Raw genomic sequence first — 13,434 nt, forward strand, 5'->3', positions numbered from 1 at the left:
TGCTCCTCTACTCCTTGAAAACAAGTCCAACCTATCCAGTATTTCCCCACAACTGAGACAATCTGTCATAGAAAACATCCTAGGGAATCTCCTCCACACCCTTATCAGTGCCATCACATCCTTCCTGTCATATGATGAACAGTATTCCAGCTGTGGCCTAACTAATAAGTAATAAATTGTACCATAAACCTACTTCTATTATAATTGCCTCAGAAAATGGAGGCAAGTATCTCGTATGCTTTCTTCATTATTTTTGTACTTGAGATCATCAAGGATCTGTGAATTTGGACAATGCAATTTTCAATACTCTCCGGAGTCCTATCTCCTGACCATTGATTGTAAGCTATTAAAAGTGTGTTGTACTCCTCACTTGTCTCTAAGTGCAGTCAGTCACATGACACCCTTACACTTGCTGTGCACCTTCCTCACATGTTTTTCAGTTTTCTACACCTGCCGTATATTTTTTTCTTTCTGCTGGTCTCAGTATACTTACATCCTTGGGTTTGCTATTGCTACCTTTAACTTTCAAATGGACATTTTAGGTCTAATTATTTTCCTTGTCTGATGTTGATTTATCTTTTGCTGCTCCAAATTCCTTAGGATAGTGTAATCAGACTTTCACAACTTGGGAATTTACTTTCCAACTCTCCTTATCCTGTTGGATAATTACCTTGAAACCTGGAACAGATTACCATCTTCAAAATGCTCTCATTGATATCAACTGTCTGCCTGGCTACATGACTTAGGATTTCATCCAGGACTGCTCTTTTCAAGTAAAAAAAAATCCATAAACTGGCTCAAAAAGCTCTCCTGGGTGTGCTTTAAAGGTTCCTATTCCACTACACCTTTCATATTAAAACGATTCCAGTCACACTCCCTGCATTAAAATAGATTCCATTTAGCCTCCCATATACCTTAACATAATATGGCTTTTCTGCATAATGAACTTTCATATTATTCCTCTTTATTTGAATAAATTCCCCTCCTCCTCCCCCCCACCCCCACCCCCACACCCATCTATATATCTACTCTGGCTCATTCCATTGTCAAATAAGTCTAAATTCTTCCTAAAACCTTAGGCAAACCTCCCTACAAGGATGTTGAACTTCTGTCCAGCTATCCAGCAACTATTTCAAGTTTTTATTTTAAAATTTCATGGCGCTGAGTCTTCATTTGGATTTGCTATAAATCTCTAAAACAGTTGTGAGAAAGAGAGAAATATCCATAATGTTTTGAACACTGTCAAGAAAAACAAATGTTTTTTTCTTTAGTTTGGGAGATTTGAATAAAGTAACCTAGTATTTAATGGAGGATTGTAGGATGCTCCTGTTAAGTCATTTAGTACTTTTCAGGCTATTAGGAGTACAATTTCTCAGCTTCTGTTACTAAGCAAAACATATATCCATATAAATAAATAACCATTTCCTTGGCAACCAGAAGAATTTTATCCAATATGTATTGGTATAGCCAAACTTACAGACATGGAAACATTATTCTGGTTATTTAGATTTATGCAGTACAAGCTGAATGTGTGAACATTTACACTCTTAATATATCACAAATAACACTATGGAATTTATTCTTTTTTTTTGTAGCATGTGCGTCCGCCATGGATCTTGTAATAGTGTTGGATGGATCCAATAGTATCTGGCCTTGGAAACCAGTCCAAGATTTCCTTAAAAAATTAACAGGAAGCTTAGACATAGGCCCTAACAAAACTCAGGTAATTGCATTTTTTTCAATTTTGGCACAGGCTCAAATTTTATTAAATATTTCTGAATGATGTTAATAAATAGAATAGGAGAAGACCATTCAATCCTTCCTACCAGCTTTGATTTCCAATTAGATCATGACTAATCATGCCAGCTTATTTTCTGCACAATTTTCTTGACTTCAATGTACTCAGTGAGTCCCCACAGTCATCATACATCCAAAGATTCATTGCACTCTAGCTCAAAATTTCTGGTTATCTCAGTTCAGAACGGGGCCAGGGCCGCCGCTGCCTTCCCTGTGCCCGGACCGGGGCCACCGCCTCCCCCTCACTTCTGCCTCGGCCTGCATCGCTCTACTGAGGCCGGGGCCACCGCCTCCCCCTCGCTTTTGCCCGGTTCAGGGCCACCGGCGCCTACCTTCTGCTCGGACTAGTACCGCACGGATGACAGTCTCTTCAATCTAAGGCGCCTGCTAGCTCACACCAAGACACAAGAGCAACTTGTCCATGAACTACTCTTTGCAGACGATGCTGCTTTAGTTGCCCATTCAGAGCCAGCTCTCCAGCGCTTGACGTCCCGTTTTGCGGAAACTGCCAAAATGTTTGGCCTGGAAGTCAGCCTGAAGAAAACATCCATCAGCCAGCTCCCCACCATGACTACCAGCCCCCCCCCACATCTCCATCGGGCACACAAAACTCAAAACGGTCAACCAGTTTACCTATCCCGGCTGCACCATTTCATCGGATGCAAGGATCGACAACGAGATAGACAACAGACTCGACAAGGCATCTTTCTTTGGAAGACTACACAAAAGAGTCTCGAAAAACAACGAACTGAAAAATCTCACAAAGATTAGCGTATACAGAGCTGTTGTCATACCCACACTCCTGTTCGGCTCCGAATCATGGGTCCTCTACTGGCATCATCTACGGCTCCTAGAACACTTCCACCAGCGTTGTCTCCGCTCCATCCTCAACATTCATTGGAGTGACTTCATCTCCAACATCGAAATACTCGAGATGGCAGAGGCCGACAGCATCGAATCCACGCTGCTGAAGATCCAACTGCGCTGGGTAGGTCGCGTCTCCAGAATGGAGGACCATCGCCTTCCCAAGATCGTGTTATATGGCGAGCTCTCCACTGGCCACCGAGATAGAGGTGCACCAAAGAAGAGGTACAAGGACTGCCTAAAGAAATGTCTTGTTGCCTGCCACATTGACCACCGCCAGTGGGCTGATATCGCCTCAAACCGTGCATCTTGGCGCCTCACAGTTTGGCGGGCAGCAACCTCCTTTGAAGAAGACCACAGAGCCCACCTCACTGACAAAAGACAAAGGAGGAAAAACCCAACACCCAACCAATTTTCCCTTGCAACCGCTGCAACCGTGTCTGCCTGTCCCGCATCGGACTTGTCAGCCACAAACGAGCCTGCAGCTGACGTGGACATTACCCCTCCATAAATCTTCGTCCACGAAGCCAAGCCAAAGAACATAGACATGCCAGCCAGGGGAAATGTCATCCCCTGTATATTTCAATGAGATCACCTTTCATCTTTCTACATGCACGAGTGTATAGACGCAAACGGTTAACCTCAAAAATCCCATTCCAGATTCCCATGAAGTGGCAGGTATACTACACCATTCAGTTATCAAGTAAATTATTCCAAAATATTTATACATATTTTTATGACATCATTATGTATGTATGTGATTATTATGTGCTGTGTATTGTATGTAGATGCATGTGCATGATGAGCCATAGAAACTTTATCTTGACTGGTTCTATATGAACATTCAGATGATAATAACTTGAATTTGAAATATTAACATTCTATAAATGCAAGTCTTATTTTGTTCTTGTTTTATTTTATCTGAAATAACTTTATTTAGATATTTAGGATTGAATGGAATGATCTCCATAGGAGCATAAACCCAAAAGAAATGAAAGAATTTGATTAAAATAATTTGGCAGATAATTGGGTTTTGAAAAATAGAAAAAGAAAATTCTAGAAGTATTTATCACTCAGGGAGTGCCTATGGAAATAGAAATAGAATTCATGGAAATATTAATATCTTCTCTCATTAGGTGCTGCCTGACATGTTGTGTGTGTAGAGCGCATCGTAAGAACCAAAGACTTGTTGATCCAAACCAAGGCTTTTATTAACTAAAAGACTGGAGCGTATCACAAGTAGGTCGACCAGTCCAGAATGACCTGGTCTGGCTAGGAGCAATCCTTTAAGACCTGCCAGTAGGTGTGGCTACACTCTTAGCCAATCACAGTCATCCTACACTACCATCTGTACATATACACATTGGTGATAGAATCTGTACTATCACAGTGTGTTTCTAGTAATTCCTGATTTTGTTTCAGTTTTTCAACATCTGCAGTTCTTATTTCTTTGTTTTTTCTATATTCATTGTGGTTAAATTTCCTGAATAGCATAATGATCTTCTCCCAATGTTGTGAAATTGCCCTAGTGTTAGAGGAGGTAGTCTTACTCAATTCAGAAATAGTCTTCTGTATTCAGCTGTTAAGATAATTCTACTCTTTTGATCCAAAAGGTGTCCATTGTACAATATGGTGAAGATGCTAGAATAGATTTCAAGTTGAATTCTTACAAAACATCAGCTGAAGTAGAAAAGATTGCATCAAAAATTCTTCAAAAGCAAGGACAACTAACAAACACTGCTGGTGGAATTGAGTATGCAAGGTAATTCATGTCTTGAAACTATTTGTAATTATTTTGAAATGATTTGGTTAATGTGTGATCAATGAGGACTCAGTGGGCTGAAGATACGGTTTCAATGCAATATTACTGTATTTCCTTCATGCTAAATATTCAAAGCAGAGCCTCCCATATATAAAAGTAAAGAAAGACCAGGCTGGGATGGGAGTGGTGCTTTTTTTCTCACGATCAGCATTCACCCTCTGCTGAGAATTATAGAGGCTGCAGATTTGGGATCTTCTTCCCTTGTTTGTCCTTACAAATATATTTGTTTACAAATTTTATGCCAAGCTGTTATCAGATCCAATGTTATTTTGTTTGCCAATTAATTTCTTTTAATGGTTCTGCTGGAAATCTTTTTGCATTAGATTATAACTTGTACAATTTGAATTTTTTTCATTACATTAGGACAGCCATTGTATGTATCTAGTACGCTGTAATTGCAATAGTAATTGCTGAATGCCCTTTGAAAAAGTGTTCTGAGTAGATTTTTAGGTTGACAAGAAGTCAATTATTTTTGTAAGTTTAACCTTATTTTCTTGGCAGCCTTTATTATGTTATCTCATTGTCACTAGAAATGGAACAGGATATAAATTATTTTCTTTGCCGGAAGAAAATTCATTATGCATTATGGATCAAAAGCCAAGAATTATCTTAACAGCTGAATGTTGTTTCTAAATTGGATAAGATGAACTGCTCTAACACTAGGGCAAATCTACGTATTTGGCAGAAGATCATTCAGCCATTCTGGAATTTTAACCGCAATGTATACTCTGCACCAACTGAATAGACTATCCAACTCCCCAAACTTGTTCCATTTGCCCATCATCCTTCACTGATCTGGCTCCACATCACCTTCCTTGCATCAGTTCCATTATCTGCAGGCACTTTCTCCTTTTCTACCTCTACCTATCTCCCATCAGCCATTGGTCTTCTGACTCACCCCTCCCTTATCCCCACCTGGCTCCATCTACTCATCATCCTCATCTGGTGCCACCTACCATCTATCACCCATTGTCTCCTGACTCACCTCTCCCTCTTTATACTAGCTATCTTTCCTCCATATTCAGCCCCGAGGCAGGGTCTTAACGGAAACATTCTCTATCCCTTGGCCTTCACTGCTGCCTGATCCAATGAGTTTTAATTTTTTTTAAAATGTAGACATACAGCATGGTATCAGGCCCTTTCAGCCCACAAGCCTGTGCATCTCAATTACACCCAATTAACCTACAACCCCCGGTATGTTTCATCTGTTTGCTTTGTAGTCCAGACTGGAGTCTCTTTTATCCCAATCATTGTCATCTTTGGGAGATCACCGTTAGTTGAATATGTAACTGAACCAATCAATTAAACACTGTGACTATTGTATCCTGCCTCATTCCTGACAACCCAAAGTCTTTTCACCATCTGCAATCAAAAGTTAAGAGTGGGATGTCTACTTTTCACTTCCCAAGATAATGCAGCTCCAACTCCACTTAAGAAGATCAACCTAATTTAGAGTAAAGCAGCCAGTTTGATTGACACCCCAACCACCACTCCAACCATTCATTCCCCCCCCCCACCCCCTCAGTACTGCAGTAGCACATAAAGGCTACTCCAACAAACCTCCCAAACCCATTAATAAAATCCAAAGGCTGCAGGCTCACCTCCAAGTTGCACAATTTCCTGACTTGGAAATATGAATCTGTCCTTTCCTTTATAGCTACTGAATTCTGGTCAGCACTTTAGCATTAGGCATTCTATGGTTCAAGGAGGTTGCTCGCCATCATCTTTTCAATGGAAATTAGTGGTGGGCATTACATGCTGACTTTGTCTGCAACATTGACACCCAGAAAAATGTTGAAATCCAACAAAAATGTTGCAAAAAAGAACTTGAAAATGTCTGCCTCTCCCTTTACTTTTCAATGAATTGATTTATGATTATTAGTATATTTGGTCCTGGTGGAAATGCATATTGTGCTTTTCTCCATTTCTAATTCATAATTGAAATGCAAATGCATAGTTTACTGCAAGCTAATTGACATGAAGTTTTAACTTCAGATTAAGTGTAAAGGTTGTCAGTTGCTGAGTCAATGTAGCCAAACCATGAAATTCACTGAACTGTCTCATCTTAGTAAATTAGCACCTTGGTGTTTATAGTTGAGCTGTTTGGTTTTCTTTGTGATCTGGCATACTGTTTCTGTCACATTTCAGGAAATATGCATTCTCACCTCAAAATGGTGGAAGACCAACAGCAACAAAAGTAATGGTTGTTGTCACTGATGGAGAATCTCATGACAGTGACAGGTTAGGAGAAGTGATAGAGCAATGCGAACAAGAGCAAATAATCAGATTTGGGATTGCTGTAAGTTATTTTGTAGCACATTTGTTATGCACAGTCTAACAGAAATTATTTATTTGTTATACAAGGCAAACTGCATCAACTCTGCATTAAATTCTCCAAGAAGGAATAATTACTCAGTTGAAAGTAATTCTTTGCTAAATTGAAGCATGGTGCTGTAATAATATTTCTACACTGCGGGATTAAAATTGACCACTTGTCACTGAAGGGGTTTACAAAAGCAAAGGCCTTTCAACAAAAGTTTAACCTTTTTCTGTATGATTTTTAATTTGTCAGCGACAAAGTGAGATATTGTTCTCTGACTTCCCTTTTGCCACTCGCCACAAAGGAAACACTGCATAGACAAGTTTCTGCAAAAAAAATGTACCACCAACACATGTACCTCCGTATGAAACACAAGAAAAAAATGCATTCTCATGAGTTATTGTTGTGTGTTTCCAACAGCAAATGAATCAAGTCCTTTCTAATTCTCAGTGCAGTGAATCTCAGAGCTGGAAGATCAACTATGGGCATTATATTTTCCATGTGTCATTTTCAAGGGATAGACAATGGTCAATTTTTCTTCTTGCACAAACTTAACCAATGCATTCAACAATATCAAAGGAGCTAACTCATTTGCAGTTTTGAGAGATAGGATGATCACCAGTCCTTATGTTTTCCTCACAATCTTCTGCAATAGTTCATGGATCCCCAGGTTGACAGGTCTCCCCACCACCATAAAGAAACCAGTGGTACTCAGCAAGATCAGCTAATCACGCTGAATGAGAGGTAGTTCAAAATTTCAGCCACCTGATCACCAAGGTACACAGGATGAAGAACTCAAGCCTTGCATTTCAGAGAAACTGACAGGATATTCAACAGATTAACCAAACGAGCACAGAACAGCTCCAGGGTCACCATGAAGACCTAATTATGAGTTTACATAGCTTGAGCACTTAATGCTGCCATCCATATCAGGGAAACATAGATATCTTACACACAAGAAGATTAAACAGCTTTCATTCATCCTGCTCATGCTACATATTTAGTATCAAATAGCAAGATTGAGTAATGATTACAAATGTACCAACTCTGACAGCCCCTAGATAAGAAGAGGTTAGTTAAACCATTTGAGCAGATTGATAGCATCCCCAAAGATGCTTCCATATTTCTTTATGATATTGTTGAAGGCCATTCAGCCCACTGACTCTAAGATAACTTGTATGGTAATCCTATTCCTCCATTAATTGTAACTTATTCTCCCCATATTCCCATCGAACTACCCTTGGACTCTGTCTTCTATCTGTACCAGGGGTAACTTCCAGTGGCCAATTAAACTATCCATCTTCTCCCCTTTAACCTTTGTTCTGTATGGACTATTCCACTCCCCAAACTTGTTCCATTTGCCCATCAGGTAGGACCTGGGGGAAAACCCATGCAATCACAGGGAGAATGGGTAAACTTTATCCAGGAAGCACCAGAGGTCAGGACTCAAATAGATCATTGGAGAAGTGAGGCTGTAGGTCTACTTGCTGCACCAAGGTGCTGTGAAACAATGGAGAAACAAGCAGAACAGGAAGCTCCAAACCTTGCATTGAAGGTGTGTGTATACAAGTGAAATATGAGGAATTGAAATTGATCCAGGAAATCCTAGGAAATTATCAGTACAAAAGGTGACAAAACTTAAGCAGGACAATAAAACATCTGACAGGAATTGGCTCTATTATTGCAAAAAGAAAGCATATAGTTTTAGAACTATCCAATAACGAAATATACACTTTCATGAATTGCTGTAGATCATGCAAATGTTAGATTGAATTATTTGGATGCAAACAAAAATATGCACTAAATATTACACATTGTATTACAAAATCTCTGAAAATTATCTTTCAGAAATTCATTATTCCTGTTTATGTTGGAAATTGATGTTGGCTGTGATAGCAGACAAATGATAAACAACATTTACTTGGGCATTTAAATTTATATAAATGCATTGTAAAATCTATTGATAATTCATATACTGATTAAAAAGTGATAAAAATGTAATCTATTTTTACATTTTTGTCGTATTTCATAGGTTCTTGGTTATTACAATAGAGAAGGGATTAACCCAAACAAGCTAATCCAAGAAATTAAGTCCATTGCAAGTAAACCAACAGAGAAACATTTTTTTAATGTATCTTCAGAAGCTGCCTTGTTAGAAATAGCAGGTGCCCTGAAAGAACGAATCTTCAGTATTGAAGGTAATTCCTTCTTAATGCTTTCTTCCATTTTGTGTTCTTATTTTTTTTTAAATTAGCAGGTTGGAAATTTGTTTTGCATAAGCTATTACAGTGGCAGCGACAACAGGTTCGAATCTGATCCTGTCTGTAAGGCATTTGAACGTTCTTCCGTGAACTGCAAAGGTTTTCTCTTGGTGCTCTGCTTTCCTTCCACCCTCCAAAATGTACAGGGTTAATAGGTTAATTGGATGGCATGGGATTCATGAGCCAAAATGGCCATCTGCCGGACTATATTGTTGAAATTAATAAATTAAATTAAGCCCATTTAAAAGCCCCACAAAGTTCAACAAAATGTGGGAAGCATGCTGAGGTAATTGTGAAAGCAAATCACAGATTTGTTAAGAAACAGCTCATTTGGAAGAATTACATGACAGAAGAAAGAAAACCAGATTATTTAGATTAGGGGTTGTTCCATGAGGAATTTGATATAAATCTTATGAAAGATGGGCCAGAGGAAATCAGAATAAACTGTTCCCTAAGGTACAGCAGTGACAGGGCAATTATTGATTCTCCTATGGGCCATTGCTACTAATTTCAGGTGCAATGAAATGATGTTCGACATGCTAGCAAAAGTGTGCTATGTAACACACAGGATCAAGTGATTAAACTGATGTTGGCAAGCAAGATCAGGAGCTAGTGGTTGTGGAGGATAGGTTTGATGTTGGCAATAAGCATGAGGCCAAGAACTTAGATGCCCAGGATATGGGAATTAGCGATTAGGGGTTCAATAGATTAGATGATGGAGGTTGGGGTTGGTCAGAGAGGCATGATTAATTCATTGGATGAGAAGTTGGTGGAATTTAGTGGTAACGGAAGTTTGAGACACAAAGAACAAAAGAAAAGTGTGTAACTTATCTTAGTGATGTCCCAATCTACACTGTGCTGCGAAAGTATAAATATCAGCAAAGATCACAATGGTAATTTCTCTAGAATATCTTGGTTTAATTACATCTCCAATACTTTAAAAAATAATCATTATACGGGGAATGGATGTAGGATTCAAATTTGATGTTAAGCTTGACCAAGTGTTCAGACAAGTTTCCAGAGAGATGTGAAACAACCCAGAATACAGCATATGATAGAACATTCCAATCACTTAGTTAAAATAAATAGCACTATAAAATAGTGTATTTTTAATTCATGTAAGTAAATTAAGGCAATATGGAATTTGAGGCAGTACTGGAGTTAGGGACTAAAATGGAGATCTCGTTAACATTTAAAGATAGTTTTAATATCCAACTGAAGGAAAAGTATAAAGAGAAAAGGCAGAATAAAAGTTCTGCATATCCTTAGATAAATACAATGGTGGATTAGTTGGACGAAACAAATTGTCTCAATTTAATTCAATTCTGGAGTGTACAATTGATGTCATGAATTGATGTCATCAGACCTCCTATACAATATTGCAGCTGATCAGAATGAGAGTCATGGTCTTAACCTCAGGGTCCCTGAACCTGATGTGAATAGCTGCTGTGTTTGCTCCACCAATTTTACAGCTTTTTTTGCAGTGTTTTCAAAACAAGGCTTGCTCGGAGCTTTTGAACCTGCTTGCTATGTGACCAGAGATCCTGCTTTTAAGAAGGAAAGACACCTGTCATCCTACCACATCTTTTTCATCTTCACCCAGACCATGGTCCCACATTCATGTACAAGGGAGCATGCATAGATGGCTTCAGGTTGACCAAACTTAATAATATTATGTGAGAAACATAACCTGCATAATGAATCTGAGAAATTAATGGTTAAAACCTTGTATCTTACTATTTTAAATCCACAAGGCACCAGCAATAAGAATGAAACAACCTTCGTGTTAGAGATGGCTCAAGTTGGATTCAGTGCACACATCGTACCTAGTCAGGTTTGAACCTTTCCAGTGTTATTTTTATTTTGTCTCACAGAGTTTATTCAGTTAAGAACTGTTGGTTTCCATCATCTGGATCTGTGGATTTCCAAACATACTGTAAAAGCAGCTAGCTAAATGGAGTGATTGGGAAGTGTACATATCGTTTATGTTGATCTTTCATTTTGGACCTGATCTTAACTGAAAAATAGAATGACAGTTTTCTTGTGAACTGCAAAGTGACTTTCAACAACCTCAAACCAGTTTTTAGTACTTCCATGACGCATTTCACTCCTTATAGTACTGTTTGGCATTGAACTACAAAATCCACTAATATAGAGGTTAAACAATGGTTTGTGCAAATAGTGGTGTAATTGGCAATTGCTCCAAAAATTGAGGTGGAGGAAGGTTTACTTTGCAAACAGTTGTCCTGGAGATGATCAATTCTATCTCTGGAAACTCAAAACAAGATAAAGTTCCATTTTTCTCTCAATTTGCTGGAAGACAATCTTTGAAAATCCATTGCCACATGTTTTGAAAAATATGATAATGGAATTCTGTAATCAATTCACCAATGTGGCTTCTCCATTGATAATTTTATTGAAGTTCAACATCATTTTTCAGGACTTAGTGATACTGGGAGCAGTAGGAGCTTATGATTGGTCAGGCACAACTGTTCACAAATCATCTGGCAAGACTACAATATTTTCCAAGAAAATCTTTCAAGACATTTTGAAAGATAGAAATGACAGTACATACATGGGTAAGCCTCAATTTTAATCACACTTGTTATAAACCGATGTTGCATTTAGCTTCAGATTCATTATTTCACTCATAACACAACCAAAAAGGTGAAGATTTTAATCTGTTATAGATTTCTTGTCAGAGTACATACATTTTTTTTTCTTTCTTTGGCTTGGCTTCGCGGACGAAGATTTATGGAGGGGGTAAAAAGTCCACGTCAGCTGCAGGCTCGTTTGTGGCTGACAAGTCCGATGCGGGACAGGCAGACACGATTGCAGCGGTTGCAGGGGAAAATTGGTTGGTTGGGGTTGGGTGTTGGGTTTTTCCTCCTTTGCCTTTTGTCAGTGAGGTGGGCTCTGCGGTCTTCTTCAAAGGAGGTTGCTGCCCGCCAAACTGTGAGGCGCCAAGATGCACGGTTTGAGGCATTATCAGCCCACTGGCGGTGGTCAATGTGGCAGGCACCAAGAGATTTCTTTAGGCAGTCCTTGTACCTTTTCTTTGGTGCACCTCTGTCACGGTTGCCAGTGGAGAGCTCGCCATATAACACGATCTTGGGAAGGCGATGGTCCTCCATTCTGGAGACGTGACCCATCCAGCGCAGCTGGATCTTCAGCAGCGTGGACTCGATGCTGTCGACCTCTGCCATCTCGAGTACTTCGACGTTAGGGATGTAAGCGCTCCAATGGATGTTGAGGATGGAGCGGAGACAACGCTGGTGGAAGCGTTCTAGGAGCCGTAGGTGGTGCCGGTAGAGGACCCATGATTCGGAGCCGAACAGGAGTGTGGGTATGACAACGGCTCTGTATACGCTTATCTTTGTGAGGTTTTTCAGTTGGTTGTTTTTCCAGACTCTTTTGTGTAGTCTTCCAAAGGCGCTATTTGCCTTGGCGAGTCTGTTGTCTATCTCATTGTCGATCCTTGCATCTGATGAAATGGTGCAGCCGAGATAGGTAAACTGGTTGACCGTTTTGAGTTTTGTGTGCCCGATGGAGATGTGGGGGGACTGGTAGTCATGGTGGGGAGCTGGCTGGTGGAGGACCTCAGTTTTCTTCAGGCTGACTTCCAGGCCAAACATTTTGGCAGTTTCCGCAAAGCAGGACGTCAAGCGCTGAAGAGCTGGCTCTGAATGGGCAACTAAAGCGGCATCGTCTGCAAAGAGTAGTTCACGGACAAGTTACATAACATCACATAAAATCCTAAGATTACTTTTTCCTGCAGGCACGGTAGAATTACCACTAATTGGTAGTGCAAAAATAAACTGTACCTAGCGTAAACATATAAACAAATAAGAGAACTGCAAACATATAATGAATGGAAACAAATTGACTGTGCACTACAGAAAGAACAAAAAAAAAATCAATAAAGTGCGTGTTGTCATTGAAGAGTCTGATGGTGGAGGAGTAGCTGTTCTTGAATGTGATGGTGCAAGTCTTGTATTACCTATACCTTAATTTTGAAGATAACAAATCCCAGATTTCTATCCTTTTATATTACCCACTTCATTCCAAGGTCAGAGATATTGCTCATCATAAAGTGGGGGCCTTGAGCTTTGTTTGCCAAGATGTGGATAACAAAGTGCAAACATGTTTCTTTCATCTCTATCAATATACTCCTCTCCCCCCCCCCCCATCTTGAAGGATTCTTGCTTTGCAAGATCATGGAAGAATCTGGTCTCTTGGTCCTATTCCAATAGTTTCTCATATAACAATTAGCTGGCAGTGTACAGCAAAGATCTGTGGATTTAAAAGTCTGCAGCTGTTACATATCCATGCCTCCATGTATCAGGACGGTTCTGCTAAGAAGCAGTACC

At 39.6% G+C, this 13,434-nt stretch overlaps 1 protein-coding gene across 9 annotated transcripts in view; it reads left to right on the top strand.

The window, feature by feature from the left end:
• LOC138757275 (integrin alpha-2-like) overlaps positions 1-13,434 on the top strand; it is a 214,641-nt gene that overhangs the window by 138,787 nt on the left and 62,420 nt on the right. For all 9 annotated transcript variants that reach the window (XM_069924332.1, XM_069924323.1, XM_069924324.1 and 6 more), the window contains 6 exons: positions 1,596-1,723; positions 4,275-4,423; positions 6,632-6,782; positions 8,836-9,001; positions 10,819-10,898; positions 11,505-11,643. In XM_069924332.1, coding sequence (XP_069780433.1) covers positions 1,596-1,723; positions 4,275-4,423; positions 6,632-6,782; positions 8,836-9,001; positions 10,819-10,898; positions 11,505-11,643 — 813 coding nt within the window. The remainder of the gene's footprint in view (positions 1-1,595; positions 1,724-4,274; positions 4,424-6,631; positions 6,783-8,835; positions 9,002-10,818; positions 10,899-11,504; positions 11,644-13,434) is intronic.

Source organism: Narcine bancroftii, chromosome 3, assembly GCF_036971445.1.
Source record: "Narcine bancroftii isolate sNarBan1 chromosome 3, sNarBan1.hap1, whole genome shotgun sequence".
In the NCBI taxonomy this organism is placed as follows: Eukaryota; Metazoa; Chordata; class Chondrichthyes; order Torpediniformes; family Narcinidae; genus Narcine; species Narcine bancroftii.